The sequence below is a fragment of the Neolamprologus multifasciatus genome, chromosome 20 (assembly GCF_963576455.1).
Source record: "Neolamprologus multifasciatus chromosome 20, fNeoMul1.2, whole genome shotgun sequence".
Lineage (NCBI taxonomy): Eukaryota > Metazoa > Chordata > Actinopteri > Cichliformes > Cichlidae > Neolamprologus > Neolamprologus multifasciatus.
The window spans coordinates 35,144,418-35,166,661 of NC_140458.1; the positions used below are offsets into that span (position 1 = coordinate 35,144,418).

The 22,244-nt window shown below is 41.6% G+C and overlaps 3 protein-coding genes across 4 annotated transcripts in view; 2 read left to right on the forward strand and 1 right to left on the reverse strand.

Annotated features, from left to right (window-relative positions):
- Nucleotides 1–6,425, reverse strand: part of nav1a (neuron navigator 1a) — a 98,987-nt gene extending 92,562 nt beyond the window's left edge. The window contains exon 1 of the mRNA XM_085147050.1: nt 6,378–6,425. The gene's annotated coding sequence lies outside the window, so the exon portion shown is untranslated. The remainder of the gene's footprint in view (nt 1–6,377) is intronic.
- Nucleotides 1,357–10,350, forward strand: LOC146495461 (cysteine and glycine-rich protein 1-like). 2 transcript variants are annotated; one of them, XM_085147079.1, is made up of 6 exons: nt 1,357–1,676; nt 3,981–4,090; nt 5,677–5,845; nt 5,928–6,057; nt 6,138–6,234; nt 9,386–10,350. In XM_085147079.1, the coding sequence occupies exons 2-6, from the start codon at nt 3,982–3,984 to the stop codon at nt 9,460–9,462; spliced, it is 582 nt and encodes a 193-aa protein (XP_085003205.1). In that variant the 5' UTR covers nt 1,357–1,676; nt 3,981; the 3' UTR covers nt 9,463–10,350. The 2 variants fall into 2 exon arrangements, with proteins under 2 accessions (XP_085003205.1, XP_085003204.1); XM_085147078.1 differs by having other exon boundaries at nt 1,358–1,670; nt 3,976–4,090.
- A 110-nt stretch (nt 10,351–10,460) lies between these two features.
- On the forward strand, nt 10,461–16,496 carry phlda3 (pleckstrin homology-like domain, family A, member 3). The gene is made up of 2 exons (XM_085147083.1): nt 10,461–12,315; nt 13,396–16,496. Exon 1 carries the CDS (start codon nt 11,884–11,886, stop codon nt 12,304–12,306), a length of 423 nt encoding a protein of 140 aa, XP_085003209.1. The 5' UTR covers nt 10,461–11,883; the 3' UTR covers nt 12,307–12,315; nt 13,396–16,496.
- The last annotated feature ends 5,748 nt before the right edge of the window (nt 16,497–22,244 follow it).

Genomic DNA, 22,244 nt, shown 5'->3' on the forward strand with positions numbered 1-22,244 from the left:
GGTTTTAGATGCGTCCTTGAACCAACACAGCTGATTTAAATGGCTAAATTAGCTCCTGCAGTTCTCCAGAGGCCTGGTAATGAACTAATCGTGTGATTCAGGTGTGTTGACCCAAGGTGAGATCTAAAACCTGCAGGACACCGGCCCTCGAGGCCTGGAGTTGCCCACCCCTGCTTTATTGCAACAATGACAACATCACAGGCACTGTGCCACCCCGGGCATTGAAGGGAATCATATAAACAAGTCGATTAGTTTTGAAAAAGCCTTGAAAACTTTCTCCTTTTCTTCTTATTCCCAGAAAATGACAGCACGTTACCCAGTGAATTTCCAAAAAGCATCTAACATTAAAATCAGGAATGCATCCTACTGATATTACCCATCGTAACCACATGGTGGCAGTAGCGTGAAGTCATGTTAAAGCTGGATGCTTCATATACACATTTTCACATCTGTTTCTGTTGTTTCTCATCCATTAAGCATATCAGGGTGACCTTTTGCTGCTCGTGCCTAAAGGTCATTAAATGCTCTGGTAATAAAATAGAATCACTCTGAAAGTACATCACGCTGAGAGCTGGATTCAAACTGATTAGCTATTAAAGGTTAACCTGTGAGCAGGTAGTAGAACAGAGTAAGAAATCTACTGATTGTTAAGATGAGATGTCACAAAAACACGAAGACACAAATATTTTAGAAATCTGTCTAAAACGTACATTGTTATTTATGAGGCAAATGACAAAACGAATTCATGGTTTTATGCTCAGATCTGAGCATAAATCTGAGCCAGCTCTCTGGATTTCTCAGCAAAGTCAGAAATTTGACAAGCATAACATTCAACCAATAAAACGAAATCTTTTCTGTTCAGAAATGCAAGTAAATAACTGTAACTTAACATCTCAATAATAATACTGTGGGGTAAACCTGATATTGGGTGCTGGTCTAATAAAAATGCTAAGCACCGTATTAAAACATTAACAATAATCGAATAAGTGAATTCTCTGTGCATTTATTTCGAAGGTCACTTTTACACATTCTTATTACAACTTAAAGAAATCCATGAAAAGCCCTGTGTTCTGTCTGCATTTCAAGAAGAAACATCCTCCCTGATCACAGTTTGGAACACAGAAGGCCACTAATGTTTATACATGATAAAAGCCTTTCAGCAATGTGAAGTTCACATAGTTTAGTATCACAGTTCAGTGTTTGTTGGCGGCTGTCTGACAAATTGAAGGGCAGCCCTTGTGCAAGAGAGTTGCAAAACACGGAGTGCAATCAACAAGAAAGTCTCTCGGCTGTGCGAGCCAGGACTTTTGAATCACTCCCGTTCAACCCCCCCTCTCGCTCTCACTGTGTCTGCCTCTCACTTGGAGAGTAAGCTCCCCTGATCCTCCACACAGACTAAGTTTACAGGCTGAAGCAGCAACAGCAGAAGCTCCTCCCTTTCGACACATCTGGAACAGTGTTAAAGCGGAGAGGAGCGCACCAACACTCTCCTTAAGGATAGCAACACAGTAAAAGTTGTTCAAATCAGGTTTTTAAGACGACTGACTTTTCTTGCATACTTAAAGCTGTGGACCGCTGGTTTCCTGAACATACCACACAGCTCCACTTACGCTGCTCTGACCTGTGAACGATCTTCCTGCCCATCATCCCTGACTGACAGCCCCCACTTGCTGCAAGTAAGTAATGATTTTTTATTTTGAGTTCTTATGGATTCTGTTTGCTTCTAATTTCTTATTTTGCTGATGCATGATGAGAAAGACACTTGCAACACTTATGATACCACAATACCACAGGGTGCCTTTACGTTTCCGTTGCAGCAAAGTGTTTCAGAGTGAGCAGCTAAACATTAACGTAAGAGAGGAATAGTAAAGCACAATAAAGAAAATACAGCACAGCAAGTTCCTACTAACTTTCACCAACATTACGCTCTGCCTGAATCACACAGATATCACATGCTGTCACATTAAATTTGTCAGTGGACTTCCTGATTTGTAGGAGTTTCCCGTCCTTACTGCTCCTTCCCTAAAGCATTCTCACACAGATCTACGTGTCCTTGCAGGTCTAAACATGCAAAGCCACCACAACCAGCATGAGCTGGAATTCATCCTGATGGAAATCATTTAGCAGATACACAGAATATTTACGTAACATATATGTAAGGAAAACTAATGTCTCCAGTAACCTTTTCATCCATCAAGTGAGATTTCTCCCACTTCTCTATGAGTTTCCCCTCCTGTGGTCAAACTGACTGTCAAATCAGTCCCATTCTATCAGTGAACAAGCATCAACAACAGCACCAACAAAGTTAAGCAATTACTGATAGCCTTGATTATCCACGAGCATTTTCCTCACCTTCTCATCTACATACTCTGCCCTGAAGCTGGGAGCCGGGCTCATTGCTAACAACAAAAGCTTTTAACCACTGATGCTGCTGCTGCTTGTCACTCTTCCAAAATGACATGGAAGACATTTATTTGAGATTTCAAGTCATAGTTTCCAAAGTCGGCAGCTGAAAAATGTTTCCATCACTGCTTGGTCCAAAAACATTCCCTGCATTTCTGCTTTAAGTGGAATTGAGGAATGTTTGAAGACCGTAAAACTACGCAAACTACCATCCTTTATGAGAGGATACTGAAAATGCCAGCTAGTCTCCATCTTCCTCATATAAACATTTACGATGTCGACCTTTCACTTTCTTCTGAGCTATGCATCCAAAACTCTCATTCACCACTGCTTCCCTAAACTTTACAGTTTAGACTTCCGTGGCTGTGCCAGTGGTCTCTTTGTAAGTTGTAGCTGTAACTTACAATATGAGCTTCAACTTATAGCTGCAAAGCAAAGCCAAATATCAGTGATTATCAGTGACACAGCCGTGTTTTTATAATTATTTTCACTGATAGTAGCACTTTTAAATTCTACATGAAAGATGTAGGGTGCAGAATAATTTAACACAGGAATCCATGTGACTGTACACGATATGTATAAATAACTCGTATAATTTATAAACTGGAATAAGAGTTTTCTAAAGGCTCAGCTACACCCAAGAAAACTGCACTAGTTCCCTTAACTGAAACTGCGTTTACAAGGACAAAAAAGGCAGCGAGCACCAGCAGCCTGACACGCCTGTATGAGTCTGTATCATAGTGAAATGAGCTCATATTCACAGTAAGTATAAATACTAAGTTATTTTTAACATTTTTAAATAGAGTCAGAGGCCGTGTGGTACCGCCTGTTATTTCTGAGTGAGTCATACTGTATATTGTGCCCAGAAGTCTTAGGTAATCTAAGTTAGAAAAACAAGCTAACCTTGATGGAGTTGTTTGACATATTTTGTGCCATATAAAACACAACTGCAGGTATTAGGCGCTGTGTGGTGACGGGCTGAAGCTGTAGATGATAAATGTGAGACATGACCATGAAAGAGGAGGAGGAGGGTTTACAGGGTCAGGAATGTGGAAGTAAATATGCAAGAATGGACAGGGAGGGTGGTGCTAATAGCACATTGGACAGAAACAGACTGGATGGCAGGGTTTTCACATGCCATCAACATTCCTCAGAAAATCCTGCTTACGCATAACTTCCACAATGAAAGAGACCTTTCGTTTTTTGGCCCTTTTACAGAAAAGAACTCTTCTAAAATTTTCCACTGCAGTCCTTGATTGTCCGTTACAGAAACCACAAAGAACTGGCAGGAACAAAATTACAGTCTTTGCCTTACAAAGCCAGATGTACAGGCAACCAAATAAGGCTGTTTAAATGAGTTTCCTAAAACAATAACTGTTTCCATGATGGTTCTATAAAGGAATTTAACAGTCCACTGATTCATCTGTTTTTCTATTCAGGGCCCTTTCCACTCATTAAAGCACCTTTAAGGTCATTTTAGTGTATCTCCAGCTGTTTCTACCGTTTGTTTTACCAAAAGCTTCATTTCATATCAAAATATGTGTGTTTTTCTTTCTGTGTAACATGGATTACTACAGGATGCCTTTGGGAGGAGGAAACAAGTGTGGCCGCTGTTCAAAGACGGTTTACTTCGCAGAAGAGGTTCTCTGTGACGGGCGGAGCTTCCATAGATCCTGCTTCCTGTGCAGTGAGTTCACCGATTGCTGTTTCCTGTGATTGTGGAGCCCAGTGAACTTTTGACACGTATTACAGGCACATGTAATATTAACCTAATGTGTATGAGTCGTGTGTATGTGCAGACAAAGAGAAAATGCTGTATAAGGCTGGCTAAGCTATATTTGAACTACATCTTGGTCTATTAATTTTTGGTGTGTGTCTCCTAGAAACTGAGCCTTAAGCTGATCAGTTCCCCTTTCGCTCTAACTTCCTGTCAGAGTCTATTCAGATGAGCTGCAGAGAGAAAAACATTTCAGGATTAGCCAGTTTCATATAAAAGTCTTGTATCTTTATAAAATCCAGTTATTTACATTGATGACTAAGTGTTAGCACTACAAAAACCTTTTATCTTCCAAGGAGTCGCACTAGCAAAAAGTCTACTAACCTAGAGGAGTCCTGTGTCTTTATAACATGTGATTAAAACAGTCTACAACCAGGCCGATGAAAACAACAAAAGGACGCCGGTGTATTTCTGGCCTCTATCGACTTCTAGATTGGTTTCCTGCTTTTTGTAAACCTCTGGGACCATTCCTGTTATCGCTGTGTCACTCCCTGGAAGTCCACTTCACAAACTAGGAAGAAATAGCAGCACATTTCAGGTTGTTTATGCTGAATGTTCTCCTTGATATGCATCAGGATGGTAGAACTACCAGCAATGAATTTAAGGTGGAGAACCCAGTAAACCCCGGGCGCCATCTTGGTTCAGGTTGCGCTCCTAGTGGTGCTCCTGTTTTTGGCTTTTTCTGGCTTGGACCCTGATGGCTCTCACACTGAAGACCAGTGTTTATTGTCTATTTGAGCTTTCTTCATTAGCTGTTCTTCTTCTTTTGGCTTTTCCCTCTAGGTGTTGCCATAGCCAATCATCTGCCTCCACCTCTCCCGAACTCTTGCAAACCCTATCCAAGCCAAAAGTACTATAGTTACTGGCCCTTTACTGATAGCAGTTGTTAACACAGAAAATATCATTCTTGACAATCTGCATATTTCATCTGCCAACGATTTTATACCAAATACCCATCCTGACGCATGCATCCCCATCTGTCCGAGCTTGGGACCAGAACTAAGAGTACACTGACTTGTGGCTGGGTTTTTCTGCACCCGTTATGATCCCCAACATGTAGTTTAGGTCAGCTTGGGTCAACAAGTTGATGTTTGTTGAGCTGTCTGGTAAAACTGCAAATATGCATCTGCGAGTAATGGAAACAGGATTTCCTGGAAGTGATACAATCTAGCAGGATTGCTAAAATGCTCACAGCAATTCAAAAAGGAGACATCAGACCACTCCACATACAAGTATTCATCTCTTGTGAACTGTAAATCCTTCACAATGATAAATTAGACATGTTGAAAGAAATGTGGGTTCATGGGGTTTGGAGGAGTTATTTGTGTTCTTGCATCTTAATCAAACATTCCTGTGATGGAATTTAGATGAGAACATGTTCCTTCAAACAAAATGTTCCTTATAAGGCAAACAGTTGGGAGCCTTTATAAACACATGAACGTACTCAACCAAAAGTACAAAGGTATGCAAAATAATAATAATGTCTCTTTGTACAGTGGTGTGTGGGAAGAATTTGGACAGCACAACTGTTGCTGTTCATATGGATGAAGTCTACTGTAAGGCATGCTATGGTAAGAAATATGGGCCAAAAGGCTATGGTTATGGCCAAGGAGCAGGAACCCTCAGCATGGACAAAGGGGAGTCCCTGGGAATTAAACCTGAAGAGTGAGTAACACACAGGCAAGCATACTTTTTGATGGTTTTTAAGGCTCCTTATCTACATTTTTTTGCCTTCTTTACCCATCAGACCCGGTCCCCATCGTCCTACCACCAACCCAAACCCCTCCAAGCTAGCTCAGAAGTTTGGAGGATCAGACAAATGCCCTCGCTGTGGCAAGTCTGTCTACGCTGCTGAGAAAGTGATGGGAGCTGGAAGTGTAAGCAAAACACAAGCATATATGAGTGCGTGCAAGAAAAAACACAACTACTTTAAAACGAGGCTTGTATACGTTTACAGGCATGGCATAAGTCTGGATGCTTTACATGCGCCACTTGTGGGAAGAGCCTTGAATCAACCACACTAGCTGATAAGGATGGGGAAATCTACTGCAAAGGTAAAACTCTCGCTTTCAAAGACTTCTATAGAACCAGACAACAGCACTTACTGCCACCTGCTGGCCTTTAAAAAGAATGCAGGTGTAACATACCTCCACATTGGGTCCAAACTTCAAACATTTCCCATGGGTCAATGACTTACTGTCACAATTAAGATGCGTTTCCATGGGCGCAAAGCTAGGAAAGCTAACCCATTCAGGCCCAGGAAGGATCTGAAACAGATAATATAGGTGATAGGAACACTAAATATATATAACTTGGGCTGAAAGAAAAAAAAAGTCTTTATAAATAAGGCTTGTGGTTAAAAACAAACTCCTTTTTTTGTAAGAATGAGTTGTAATAAACCCTAGAATACAACAGACGGTGCAGTTACCCAGAAAAGTTGAAGTTTTATGATTTCAGTTGAACTCTAAACCTGGGATTCAAAGTTCATGCCTGCAACAAGTTAAACAATGACTCAGAAAGGTTCTCTTCATCAAAATCTGTAAGCCTATTATAAATTAATTACACAAACTATGCACTGTATAGCTATCAAGTTATGTGCTAAATGAAAAATTTAACTTTATTTATTACTCTCTGACTCATTTCAATAAATACTAGCAAACACTCAACAGACACTTTATTGGGTACACGTTGCTAGTAATGGTTTGAACCAATTTTGCCTTGAAAACTGCCTGAGTTCTTCACATCACTGATTAGACGAGGTGCTGGAAAGAGATTTTGGTCCACGATGACATCACAGCATCACGCAGTCGCTGCAGATTTGTCCGCTGCACAGCCATGACACAGATCTCCAGTTTACCACCAAAAGTGCTCTATTTTTGTAGCGTCTTTAACTGATAGTAAGAAGGGCCTTGAGGTAACTGTTTTTGTGATAATGTGCTACATAAACAAAACTGAACTTAATTATTAGATTGGGATGTGGTGAATGTAAAGACCCTTTGAGTGAATTCAATGTCATGTCCAGGAAACCACTTTGAGATGATCTGGTGAATTACTCTGCTGAAAGAAGCCATCTGAAGACAGGCAGTAGTACTTGGGTTGGCTGTTTGTGTTTAATCAGTGCTCAAGCTGTACTAATGGGCACAAAGTGTTTCAAGAAACTACCTCGTACACAACTACACCATCAGCAGTCTAAACTGTTGAGAAAAAGCAGGATGTACACCAAATTCTGACCCTGCCATCCAAACGTTGTAGCAGAAATTAAGAATAGACAACATGTTTTCAATTTTCCATCATCCAATTTTGAATGTTTGCACATAGTAGCCTCAGTGTCACAGTCTTGCTGAGGCAGACTGTATGTGTTGTGAAGAGTGGACCCAAAGTGCAGACATGAACAAACTTGGAACAAAACTTGAATATTAACAAAAGGCGAGCCGTTTAATACGGCTGATAAAAAGACACAACAACGGGCAAAGACAAACTAATGCAAAACTAAACATGAACCTAAACAGGTGAACTAAAATACAACATGAAAAACCCTGATAGTAACAGACCTGCAAACACGGTGAAACAACAGATGACCTGACAAAGACTGAGTGAGAAAACACAGACTAAATACACACAGGAGGCTAATGAGGGGAGTGGGAACACAGGGGGAAACAGCTGACACACATGAACATAACGACATCACAGGGGAAACATAAAGCTAAATACATTTAGAACACAGGACCTCTTCAAAATAAAACAGGAAACATAATGAAACGCAGACGTGATGACATGAACTTGACAACAAAAGACATGAAACATATAAAGGACAAGAGATACTTAACAGAGGGGGTGAAAACACAACGGGAATAAAATAAACAAGTGAACTTAGAAAACCCAATGAACTTAAACATCAACATCAAAATAAACTAAAACTCATACCGTTGGGTGAAAAGACCCAGGATCGCGACACTCAGTGCCGTTATTAGCTGACAGGAATGAGTCAGTCAGAGAAAGATGTCCTTGGTTGTAACAAGTAGTTATTTGAGTTATTATTGCCTTGCTATCCGCTTGAAACAGTCTGGCCATTCTCCTCGGACGTCTGGCATCAAGAAGGCATTTTCTTCCAAAATGCCACCCACTAGATATTTTCTCTTTTTCAGAGCATCCTCTGTAAACCCCAGAGATAGCTGTGTGAAAATCCCAGGAGATCAGCAGTTTCTGAAATTCCCCATAGTAATTCAACAGGTCATCTGGATCACATCTGCATGCTTAAATGCACTGACTTGCTGCCATGTGATTGGCTTATTAAACATTTGCATTAACGACCAGTTAAACATGTGTACCTAATAAAGTGGCCGGCAAGTGTATAATCCAACAATGTTGTAAACACAACATCACAGGCTCATATTCATTTTTATTATTTTGTCACAATACCTTGTAGGTGTGTACTGTAAATTGAACCCACTGGTGATGAATAGCGGAGCTTATCAATGCTCCCAGCGTCCAACACCTTTCAGTTCAATATGCTGTTATATGGGCACATTAACCCCTTTATTGTGTCTGGGTCAACCCAGCCCCATGTATGGGCAGATACAGAGAAACACGTTTTTCCAGGTACTCAGTATGGGCTATGTAGCTGAGGAATATGAGACCCAGCAAACACAGTTCAGAATTAAACTGCTGAATTAAAGTGTTTACTCATTCCTGCAATCTAACAGCCACAAAGGTGTAAATCTAACGCTGGTATCATGTTTCAGGCCGAAACACGCCACAGAATCTGCACTTGAGCGGTGCACAAGAGTAACACTGGGCATTTAGAGGCGCACAAATGAAATAGTCTGTATATAGAAGAACCAGCATGGGAGCTGTGGTGCAATATATTCTTTAGTTTGCTCATATGTAAAATTTATTTGTTAAGGCCATTGCTAAGAGGTGCACACCAGCTTGGGCTAATGCTAACTCAATCTGTGATTGAGTCTGTAGATCCAGAAGACAGCATGGCCCAAAAAACACAGGGGGAAGTCAAAAATCCTTCTACCAACAATCCTGAAGAAACTTTGGTCCCTGTGAGGAATTCAATCGAGGAATATCATGTTTGCCAAATGGAAATCAAACACTCAAATCAAAGCTGATCCAAGCAGGCCACAGTGAGCTTTGTCTAATATATATGAGAGGATGGCAAAGTGTGGAGTCTTATGGCATTACCTTTGTTCTCAACAGCTTGTTACGGCAAAAACTTTGGTCCCAAAGGATTTGGCTACGGACTGGGAGCCGGGGCGCTGGCGCACACTCAGTAGGAACCGCGTATCTTCAGCAGCACAGCTCCAGATTACTGCACTGCCTGGCTCTTCCTGCAGGGGGCAGACGACCTATATCCACAGACGCGCTTGATAGAAAGCTGCTTTTATAAACTGTACAGTCGAAAGGATGACACCTTCATAATCCCATAGAAACAGGTGAATACTATTGCAGTGCTGCCACATATGCACATTTAATGAACATGAATATCTATGTAAAGCTGCATGGGTGATTTGCACTCAAAAATATCGTCCTCTCATTAAGAATTTATTTTTCTCTCAACACTTGCAACCCCTGGTGTTGTGATAAAAAATGATCGCCTGCCAAAAACGATTTCCGGTATTTGGCCCGAAATTATTGTTCGTACTTAAATGGTTGTAAATCACTTGTTGGTCTGTGAAACGTGTGTCAAACGTCTCTCTTGATTGATATCGAGCCACTTGAAGTCAGAAGATATATTTCTGTCATGAGCTGTAATCAGAGACTTTTATACATCCTTTAATAACGAATGTAAAACTCTCACTGCAGCAGAGGTTGCACCAAATAACACAACAGTTATACAAAGATGTTTTAGGTGGATTGATTATATTATAGAATATAGAGTGTGTACAATGATGTCAAAAAGAAACCCGCTAAACAGATGACTTTTTTATTTTATATATAACACCTTCGTAAATGGTGCTGACTGCAGACTATTTATCAATACAAACAGAGATATTAAAAAAACAGCACACAAACACACACAAAAAGTCATACAATCAACGGAAATCACTTTTTGTCAGACGATCACCTTTTAGCATCACAAGATAACCTATACAGCCATCTAAAATTTCCACAATTATGCTTTCTGAATAGCATGATGATAAATAAACTACAGAGAGAATGTATTTGGTGTCATTGTGTTTATTGGCTCAAAGTGAAGTGAAACTGCCTCCTCGGCCTGCTTGTCTCGGTTTGTGTCTGAGGCGAGTATCACAGGTGGTGGTTTCTGTTTTGGGTTCAAGAAATGACACGTGCAGGATACATTGCATCCATTCCTCTCACACCACGCGACACACTGGGACCAGGTAAGTCCAGTATCTTGTAAAATTGGGGGAATCACAGATACACTCCACCCACAAAGCTTATCTATCGCGTAAGAATGTCAGAAAGAATTTACCAACAAATTCCATCACTGATGTTTCCCACAGAGAAGTGAAGGCGGAGCTCTAAAGTTATGAAAATATAATCTGTTAATCAAATGAAATATACATTTTTATTTCACTAGTTGTAAATATTTCATTCTTAATGTGAAATCTGTAGATGAGGCAAATTGGACATCTTTGCGTGTAGCCCTGCCTTGTAGCGACATTGTTTCCAGAAGGTGATGATCACTAACCGGCTGATTAGTCATTCAGCAGTTTGAACTCTTTATCCAACTTTATCCGCGATGCCACCCACTCACATTCCAGCTCTCAGAGACGCGAGATTATATAGTTTCTAATAAGGAGTTTCAAGGCTTATAAATGAGCGCATATTAGCATTTTAGTTTACTCATTATACAGAAAGGTGTGTTAGCAGGTTTTTCTACAGGTGCACTGCGACCTCAAAGGGAGATGGTAGCCTGAACCCATCTACTCTGTATTTTTGTTTACTTTGTTGTGGAATTCAGTTTTTTAAACATGTTGCTCTTTCCTCCACAGCTTTCATAACTTACGTGACGAGTTACTTTGAAGATGAATAGCATAAACAGAAGAAAAAAATGGTAACCAATAATGAAGTTAGGTCCATAATTACCACTGGCAGCATTAAACATGAACATGTACTCGTAATTATAATCCATTATTCTGATATTGGCCATTCTGCACTACTTTTGTTTATTTAATACTTTTTTACTTGAGTGAGCTAACTCGTAAAGACTAAGACGTATATTTACCCTGGTGTTGCTATGTTAAAGTTCTCTCTCCACCACTGCCACACATAAAAAGGCTGCTATGCAGAGTGCTGTAAAACACAACTGTCAGCGTGCACTGACTGACTCTCTGTGCCTGTCTTTCTGTCGCGCGCACTGCACGCTGACGCACACACTCAAGATGGGAATTTCATAAACAGCCCGGATCTCCTCCTGCCGTCACTGAGAAGGAGGCGGGGTGCTAGAAAGGGGGAGAAGGTCCAGACAGGAGCCGGGCATGTTCAAACATATCCAGGCAGAGCAGCCTACCAACCCGCACGGTGTCCTGTCATTGCGCACAGACGGAACTTCTTCACAAACCTTGTTGTAACAGACAAATGTGTTTAACATCATCTTTACTGTAGCTGATCTGTTTCCCCGAGGGACGTTGATACGGCAAGACACGCGATGCGTATTTAATAGATTCAGTATCTATCAGAGGATTAAGTTGTCTAGTGTCTGGTACTGAAGAGGTTCCTTCAGCGTGGAAATGTCGTTCGCGGCCAAGGCGATGAGAGACGGACTGCTAGAGAAGCGCAGCAGCGGACTTCTCCAGCTGTGGAAGAAGAAGCGCTGCGTCCTCACTGAGGACGGGCTGCGCCTGCACAACTGCAAAGGAGGCGGCGGTGATGCTCCGGGTTTGGCGTCAAACTCCAAAGTCAAGGAGCTTCACTTTGAGCGCATGGTCACGGTGGACTGCGTGGAGTATAAGCGAGGGCTGGTGTACTTCACTGTGGTCATGGTCACGGGCAAGGAAATTGACTTTCGGTGTCCGCAGGACGGCACAGCGTGGAACGCAGAGATTGCTCTGGCTTTGGTGCGCTATAAGAACCTACAAGCCGTGCAGACCGGGAGGAACCGGTACCTGTCTACGGGACACCTGGGCAGCACTGGGGAGGACGAGGAGCTCTGATTTTCGAAGGTATCCTAAGTTGTTGTCTGGTTGGACTGAAATAGCTGGAAGTCAAAGTGTGACTTATTGGCGTGGGAAAGCTTTTATTTCATTTATGTATAAATCATTTTATCTGGAGAGAGTGGCACCACACCCTCTCATTGCTCAAATATCCTCAAGTTCACTCCCAGTAACTGAGACTGGCAGTGAATCCCAAGCAAATACCTCAGCTAAACAAACATAATAATAATAATAATAATAATTATTATTATTGGTTTTTCAAGCAATTGGCAACTAGAGGCACAGATGTGTGAAGTAAAACACCTGACTTAACATGTTATTTCCTTTTTGTGCTAATCACCAAACACGTTGTTGTAATAACTGGATGGAAAGGAATGAAAAGATCGAGACTCTTGGGAATGAGGTGACACAGAGCTGAGAAGCTCTCACGTTAAGCTCGTGCTGAAGGTTATTTACAAGTGTTTAGATGTTCCACCGAGTTAGAGTCCTCTCCGAGTTTTCCTTACTATGGTCATCTGCCTGTACTACACCTCAGTAGACACAAACCAGCTTCACTTGAGGACATAATTAAGATGCAACGTGAGCCTTCAAAATAACATCTGCCTGCCCCTCCCTCACCAAGCAGTCGAGTATTTTTAAACACACGCACAAACACACACACACACTGACTTTCCTTATGGGTTTAGTTGACATGAAGCAGTGGGACATTAAGGGTGTTAATCTGTCGTTGTGACTTTTGAGATCAAGGGTACAGTCGTCACCATCTAATGGAAACAGAGTTATTTAATGAAACCGGTCATCTCAAATGAACTCGTGACCCAAATGTGTGAGTCTGAACTATGAGCTCACAGTTTAGGAATCTGCAGCGATGGTTCTTTAAGAGAGCTGCTCTAGTCAAGTGCCTAAATTAACTTAGGAGCCGTGGTAACAGTGCAATTTAACGCATTACAAATGCACTTTTGAGCGACCCTGCTGCTGAACATAGACATTAATAACCACATCTGTGTGTTTGTGTGTGTTTTTAATGATTTTTTTCTTTTTTCAAAGGTAAAAAATAAAATAAATAAAAATCTTTTTCTCTTCCTTCAGCCTTCCTACTTCCTTGGAGGGAATCAATAAGAAGGGGAAAGTAGTACAACTCACCAGATTCAGAGGATGCACAAAGAGGTCATCAGTGACTGTGGAACAAACGACTGAGAACAAGTGTCACAGAAACTCATCTTCACTTGCAGTCATTCAAAGTATAGGAATCTGATAAACTGCGGATAAAGACTTTGTTTCTGTCCTGATCTCGTTGCTTAAGGACAATTTGGAGACTCCTGCATAAAACAGCTGTTTTCTGGGAGCAGTTTACCTTTTGTGCCTTGATGTTTCAGTAGCATCTTCATTTTTGAACATCATTTTGCGACGGTTTTCGACGCTGCTGAAACAGGAGCCAATTTGTTCTGCAGGCTTGTTTTTGAAGGATTGCTATGACTTACTTTGAAAACTTTAACTTACAGAATGAGCAGATCTTTCAGGTTTTCTAAGATGGAATTGAAGTATTTTGTTTCTGATATATTGCACTCTGTATACTACATATTTGCTTAAACCATGTACAGTATTAGAACTGTAAAATAATAATAATAAATTTTTGTAGATTTTTCTGACATATTTTAATTGGTCTTCTATTTTTAAATGGTGTTTCACTTCATTTCACTGTTCACTAAAGTCTTTTAGCACTGAACTGTCAGCCGCAGCTTATTTTAGATTCAGACCATTAATTGCTAAGCTCATCTGTTTCCGGTTGTGCGTTAACCTTGCTGTTGTAGCCTCTGGAAAACACACACACCCGAGACACACACAGTGGCATGGTTTCCCTGCTATTGCGTGTGTGCTGAAGTCAGGGCACCTTTTGTTCTGAGCGGTTTGGAGGACTAATGAGAAGCACAGTGAGCCTGAGGCATGTGCACACAAACATCCACCCACACAGATTCACCTACAGGAACGTGTGTGCACACCCAGCATGAAGTTCATCCAGACCGAAGCATCAGCAGATTCTTGTCAAGGAGACATAGAATTTATTGTTCATTTAATCATCTTGTGCATGTTTTTGTGTGTATATCAAGAATATAGCAGTCTGTGTGTGATATGTTTAGCTGCGTGGCTCGGTGCACTTTTAGAATAAAGGGCTAGTTGTATAGCAACTTCTCGTGTTCCTGTGGAAAACCCCCATTGCCACACCGCATGAGTCAGCAAAGGACAAGGAGTGCTGCAAGAAGTAGAGATGGATCATTATATTAAGCAGTATGTTTGCGTGTGTGGATTTGTGTGGAGAGCAGGTTTTACAGACAATATATGTGAAGTAGAGCCATGGAGAGGTTACACCTTTAAAGGTACTGTGTGGAAAATCTCACCACTAGAGGTCAGCAGAGTGCAGTCAACAGAATTTAGTGGCTGTTCATCTGTAGTGAGTGTATCCAGGGGTGTCAAACAATGAGGCCCAGCAAGAACTCTAATCTGGTTTACTGGATAGCTTTGTAAAGATGTGAGGGAAGACTTAAATTGTGGAGTGTATTTTCTGCATTTTTATTAGTTTTACAGCATTTACTGCTGAAAAAGACCTCCCCACAGTCATTAATACCACACCAAAGTAACTAGGTGCATGTGTCCCCTGATGTAAAATGAGTTTGATAGGTTGAGAGGAGGCTGTAAAATTTAAAGTGTAAAGTTGATGAGTCAGTGAAGCTAACTTCTGTCTGATGAAGGCACTGAGGGTAGTTTTGAGATGAGCACTGCTGCATTGCAGGTGTTAGCTGCTTGTAGCTGGCGTTTGTGAAACTTTCTTTGAAGAGAATCTAACATGGTAGGACTCGGACACTTAACAAATAGACTCTCATATGATGTGAGAATGTAACTAAACTGTTTATCAGAGGGAAACTTTGCTTTTTAGGACACTTGAGACTAACATTAGCTTGCATAAAGGTAGCTTTTAACCAGCTGTTATTGTTTTTTTAGCTAGCTAGTTGTCAGCTGGTTGATGGTAAGATTACATTTATAACCCTCTGACAATAAGTAATTGGGCCAATATCTAGAATAAATAAGTATTTTAAAAAGTGTTGTTTTGGGGGGGGGGGGGGGGGGCAGACTAGAATGTGATGGAACAGTTATGAAAGTGACAAGATAACAGCTAATAGCAAACATGTATCTACAGTATTATATGAAAACATACATTAACTTGAATCTTTTTCACCCTCACAACACCAAAGTGTCATCCACTTCTTTTAAGCGTGTCTCAGTGCAGTTATTCATTTCTATATGGGAGCTTGAGGGTCCTGCGCAGTATCTTAGCTGCTCCCAGGACTGCGCTCTTCTGGACAGAGATCTACGATTGTTGCGGCTCCTCCAACCTATGGCCGCGGCAGGCTAAACATGAGGACACCGATGATGCGCAACAATAAACACATAAAATACACTTCTGTACCATTTGCTCCTTTTATTCCACATGCAACTGTCCAATATACAAATCAGCGCCTGGGATTAACTATTAGACAAACGCACAGACTGCACAAACAAATAACTGCAACTCACCAATAACTGCACTAACTACTATGCCAAAGTACAACTTGGCCTATGGCATCAATTAGTGCACAAATATACAAAAAAACATCAAGTTACAGTCAAAATACATCAAAATCATTCAAGCTGCGGTCAACAGAAAGTTTTGCCTCATGCTCACCCTACCTTTCTGCTCATCAACATCAGGTGCTGTGAACAGGTGAGTGCAACCACATTTATCATCTACCACACCCATGAGACACGCCCCACACCCGTGCACCAATACAGTGAGTCCATTTAAACCAACCCACTTAGTCAAAAAAGGAACAACTCATATGGCTCCTACAACGATGTTGTTCCTGGGATCTGCTGGAGCCACTCGCCTAGCTTGGGAGTCACTGCACCTAGTGCTCCGATTACCACGGGGACCACCGTTACCTTCACCCTCCACATCCTCTCGAGCTCTTCTCTGAGCCCTTGGTATTTCTCCAGCTTCTCGTGTTCCTTCTTCTTGATGTTGCTGTCATTCAGGACCACTACATCTATCACTACTGGAAGTCCCACAGGATCTTAGCTCGGTCATTCTCCACCACCTTTGGGGGCATCTCCCATTTTGGCCTCGGGACTTCCAGGTTGTACTCGGCACAGATGTTCATGTACACTTGGTTATGGCATATACAGTGGGGCAAAAAAGTATTTAGTCAGCCACCGATTGTGCAAGTTCCCCCACTTAAAATGATGACAGAGGTCAGTAATTTGCACCAGAGGTACACTTCAACTGTGAGAGACAGAATGTGAAAAAAAAATCCATGAATTCACATGGTAGGATTTGTAAAGAATTTATTCGTAAATCAGGGTGGAAAATAAGTATTTGGTCAATAACAAAAATACAACTCAATACTTTGTAACATAACCTTTGTTGGCAATAACAGAGGTCAAACGTTTACTATAGGTCTTTACCAGGTTTGCACACACAGTAGCTGGTATTTTGGCCCATTCCTCCATGCAGATCTTCTCAAGAGCAGTGATGTTTTGGGGCTGTCGCCGAGCAACACGGACTTTCAACTCCCGCCACAGATTTTCTATGGGGTTGAGGTCTGGAGACTGGCTAGGCCACTCCAGGACTTTCAAATGCTTCTTACGGAGCCACTCCTTTGTTGCCCGGGCGGTGTGTTTTGGATCATTGTCATGTTGGAAGACCCAGCCTCGTTTCATCTTCAAAGTTCTCACTGATGGAAGGAGGTTTTGGCTCAAAATCTCACGATACTTGGCCCCATTCATTCTGTCCTTAACACGGATCAGTCGTCCTGTCCCCTTGGCAGAAAAACAGCCCCATAGCATGATGTTTCCACCCCCATGCTTCACAGTAGGTATGGTGTTCTTGGGATGCAACTCAGTATTCTTCTTCCTCCAAACACGACGAGTTGAGTTTATACCAAAAAGTTCTACTTTGGTTTCATCTGACCACATGACATTCTCCCAATCCTCTGCTGTATCATCCATGTGCTCTCTGGCAAACTTCAGACGGGCCTGGACATGCACTGGCTTCAGCAGCGGAACACGTCTGGCACTGCGGGATTTGATTCCCTGCCGTTGTAGTGTGTTACTGATGGTGACCTTTGTTACTTTGGTCCCAGCTCTCTGCAGGTCATTCACCAGGTCCCCCCGTGTGGTTCTGGGATCTTTGCTCACCGTTCTCATGATCATTTTGACCCCACGGGATGAGATCTTGCGTGGAGCCCCAGATCGAGGGAGATTATCAGTGGTCTTGTATGTCTTCCATTTTCTGATGATTGCTCCCACAGTTGATTTTTTCACACCAAGCTGCTTGCCTATTGTAGATTCACTCTTCCCAGTCTGGTGCAGGTCTACAATTCTTTTCCTGGTGTCCTTCGAAAGCTCTTTGGTCTTGGCCATGGCGGAGTTTGGAGTCTGACTGGTTGAGGCTGTGGACAGGTGTCTTTTATACAGATGATGAGGTCAAACAGGTGCCATTCATACAGGTAACGAGTGGGGGACAGAAAAGCTTCTTACAGAAGACGTTACAGGTCTGTGAGAGCCAGGGATTTTCCTTGTTTGAGGTGACCAAATACTTATTTTCCACCCTGATTTACGAATAAATTCTTTACAAATCCTACCATGTGAATTCATGGATTTTTTTTTTTCACATTCTGTCTCTCACAGTTGAAGTGTACCTCTGGTGCAAATTACTGACCTCTGTCATCATTTTAAGTGGGGGAACTTGCACAATCGGTGGCTGACTAAATACTTTTTTGCCCCACTGTATATATATATATATATATATATATATATATATATATATATATATATATATATATATATCATTAAATCCAGTGCCTGTACAATCACAGTTTTTAGTGGAATTCTCTGTTTAAACATCATAACTTCTTTCCAGGGAATCTGGCAAACATTGAAAATTGAGCTACAATTAATTAAGAACTAGAGTGGTGTCAGATGTGGACTCACAATGTTCTCCTGATGTTGACACCAGTGGGACAGTCTGTTGATTAGTTTATGTTGGAGTGCATTCTTCACTGATCAGAGCTCGCTTCAAAAATCGTTGGCAAGCCTCCAGCTTCTCAGCTCCTCAGAGATGGAGCTGCTGTGTAAATATTAAACCACTAGAGGTCTGTCTTGCCACTTTTAAGTGAGGAAAATGTCTGTGTGTGTCTACACCAGTCTGTGCATGAATCTGTGTCGGGCTTATCCAAGTTCTCAGATAATCTGTGTGTTTAAAAAGTTTCTTTCAGTTTTTTTTCCTCTACCATTGGTTTACATTCTCCATTATCTGTTGACACACTGTGCAAGACTGCAAACAGAGTGTGTGTGTGTGTGTGTGTGTGTGTGTGTGTGTGTGTGTGTGTGTGTGTGGTTGACTTTTATCAGTTTCTGGAAGTTGTTGTTGGAAAGTTGTGTCCCTCTCCTTCTTTAAATGTTGTTAAAATTTCAGTTTCCAGGCATTTATTTGTACACAGCTCTCTTACGGTCCTGCCTCAGCATTTTAATCAGACTTAAGTCTAGACTTTAACCGGGCCATCACAACACCTGAGCAGAAGCCGTCTCCTTTCAGACAAGCCATATTTGCTTAGCCTTTTTCTAATTGTACTGTCGTGAACTTTAACCTTTAACATTCTCACTGAAGCTTGTAGAGTCTGAGTCACAGCTCGTAGGTTTGTCCATCAAGATTTGTCTGAGCGACGCCCTCACATGCATGTCTGGCATTTTAATCTCTCCTTCGAGGTTCAGGTGTTAGTAAACAAAACCGCCCCAGGTTCATGTAGCTGTACTCAATATGACAATATCACGAGTTAAATATTTTAAGCATGTCGTGAGCGTGCTAAGATGTTAATATGAGGATGTTAACATAATGTTTATCATTGCTGCCTAAGCCCTATTATCATCACCAGAATGGTTGCATAGAGAAGTCTGGGACTAATCCCTCCTCAGCATGCATGCCTCGATCCAGAAGGAAAGGGACAGACTGCAATGTCCTTTATTAAATCTCCATTTAATATGCATTGTGAGAACTCATTTTTTGGTGTATTTGATGGTTTAACTTGCTGCTCTACAGTTTTGCAGGTATCCAGATGATCCTGGAAACCAGATAAATAGAGCCAATATCTCCCCAAATAAAGCACCTCGAGGCAACTGTTGTTGTGATTTGGCGCTATGTAAATAAAATAAAATTGAATATTTCTTTTGTCTTGGAAGAGGGTCTCTTCCCCCCTGCCATGTTCAGATTACCGCTTGTCCATGCTGGGACAATCAGAGCCGTTTATCTGATATGGGGTAGATTTGATATGATGACAGACGTCTTAGCACACATTGTCCATTTGTCAGTGTGACATCATGCATTTTATTGCACTGATTGCTTGCAGGGTCATCTACAGTATGCACTATACAGCTATCTGCAGTCTGTTATTAATGCCTCTTTGACACTCCTAAGAGGTGATTGACCAATTTGCATTTGTGCATTGGTCTGCTAGTGTCATATTAGTGTCATATTAGTGTCATAATCACAAAAACCCGATGGAAGTTTAACTATTTATTTTCACAAGCAACGAATAAAGTGCAAAGTCAAGATACAGGGAAGTATTTAGTAATGGAGCGCGGCGCAGGGACTAAGAAGTGGAGCACCAGAAGACTGCAGGAGAAGATAAAACAGGTTCATGGTGTTTTTAGGTGAGTCTTGAGAGCAAATTTTTTATTGAGGATTTACTGGAATTGAGGGGAAGCATGCAGTGGTTTTAGAGGACAGGAGTTTTCCAGGTGAACAGGGAAACAGTGAACAATTTATTCAGGTTGTAGGTAACATAACTCCAACTGAGAGAGAAAGGTCAGATAACCAGAAAGCACAGATAAAATGAGTCATAATTGGAGAGTCTTATTACCACCACAAGGGCGGCAACAACCAGCCAGAGTGCAGGAACGTACACTGACCTTTTATCCCTGAGAGGTGATCAGCAAACGGAAAGCAGGCGTGCAGGCAGCATTCAGGAGCCGAGGTAGACCCGCCCACGGACAGAACAGCAAACCAGAGCACTGCCCAAACGCCACCTTAGATCAAGACACTAACCAGTCATGAATAAAAGTATTAAGCTAGTTTACATCTCGATCCAATCGTGGTGCAAGAGGAAAAGTTCATATTCCCTAAAGGGAACTTAAATATCTGCCCGAAACTTTGTACCACACCTGTTGACTCAAAGACAGAAGAGACAAAGTCATCATGGATCAAAGACAAGGCGCGGGATCAATACAATCAAAAGGATTAATTCCCCCGTTGACCATAAATCTCCTCATAAAATATTATGACATTCCACCCAATATTAGTTGAGGTGATTCTCTGTGGATTAAAGTGCTGGAATGACAAACCATAGCTGCCCTTCATACAGCTGCCACTGGCTTAAAAGTCACGAAGCCTTCAGCGTAACCACATACAGGACCCCTGTCACTGTACGGCACAGCTAGCATCACCACTTCTACTTAATGAACTTACAAGTGTTTTTTTTCCCTTTATTTATTTATTTTTTACATAATTTCCTTTTCCATGCAGTCTATGGCCAGCTTATAGTTCATATACATATTTACCTACAACTTGTCATTTGAGTCACTCTCATCAGCCTTCAGGCTCCAACTATATTTCCATTGTTTACATGAACATGTGAGATGAAGAATGAGCAGGATTATGTACCAAGAAGGACGTGGCTGACTAATAATAGCGTCCACACACAAAAGAAAGAGAGATCTGGACAATGGGCGGTGCAGTTAAATAGAGGGCTCATCTGTCCATCGAGCTCCATCCATGGTCACATTTCTCCTGCCTCTGACTCTGGTAAGTTCCCTTCATAATACGCTCTGTGTGTAGAGTTTTATATCTGTGCTTTCTTGATTTGCTCTCCGGATATTTAGACTGTAGTTTTGATATTTTTGCATTTGCATTTGTCAAAAATGTGTCATGCATTTCTGTACAGTGAGAATACAGATTGATCTAGTAGTGTTAGTTTATTCAATATGTCGACCTGGTGAACAGTGGGGACATAGCATAGCAGAAACATAGACAACAATAAGTGTTTCAGTGCTGTTTTGCTAGCAGCCCAGTTTCATCGTTGGGCACAGACTGTATGCACACTAAAGCTGTGCTACCATAAAGCCAAAGCAGCAGGATGATCAGCTGAAATAATACAAACTGGGGAGTTTAAACCTGCAGCCAAAGCAACTATGTTCAAATCCAAGGTTGACGTAAACTTTCCAAAACACTTTGGGTGGGTTTTTTTTTCTTTGCCAAGTTGGCCGCACCACAGAGGGTCATAAGCATCCATGAGTTACTAGCAATAAATCCCTGATCCAGGCTGGGCACCCCAGAGCACAGTCGCCCACCACAGCTGTCTATCAGTTGTCCCCTGGTCTATTTGGGGAGACAGGCCACTCTAAATTCCTCCTGGCAAGATAATCCTGAGGAGAAAGACAGGGATAAGGGACAGAAGAGATGGATGAGGGACGGCTATCTGTCTGGAATTTTCCTAATCCGCTGGAGCAGATTGTAACCCCATCGTGCTAGGTGGTCTTATGTGGTGCCATTCTCAAAGGGAACCAAATAGTGAAATGAGAGGGAGGTGTGAGGAGAAAGGCTGGCCTAAATTGAAAGAGTGAAAGGGTGAGTGCTGCAAATCACTTGCAAATTTGATGAAGGACAAAGAGCACGAGGCTGAGGAAAGGTAAGACCAGGTGATAACAAAAGTGAAAACAACACTTTAACAATGAGATGAAGTAAACACATCTTACTGGTGTTAATGCGTCTCTGTGTGTTTTATGGACTGTTTATGTGGTAGAAAAGGTTCCTTAAGCAAAACTAAACTCGGTAAGTTCTGTGAAAAACTAGG

Excerpts from the sequence above, each read along its gene's own strand:
- phlda3 (XM_085147083.1), top strand. The coding sequence starts at position 11,884 with ATGTCGTTCGCGGCCAAGGCGATGAGAGACGGACTGCTAGAGAAGCGC.
- LOC146495461 (XM_085147079.1), top strand. The coding sequence starts at position 3,982 with ATGCCTTTGGGAGGAGGAAACAAGTGTGGCCGCTGTTCAAAGACGGTT. Across the intron at positions 4,091-5,676 it reads TAGATCCTGCTTCCTGTGCA|TGGTGTGTGGGAAGAATTTG; the intron begins GTGAGTTCACCG and ends CTCTTTGTACAG. Across the intron at positions 6,235-9,385 it reads TGGGGAAATCTACTGCAAAG|CTTGTTACGGCAAAAACTTT; the intron begins GTAAAACTCTCG and ends TGTTCTCAACAG.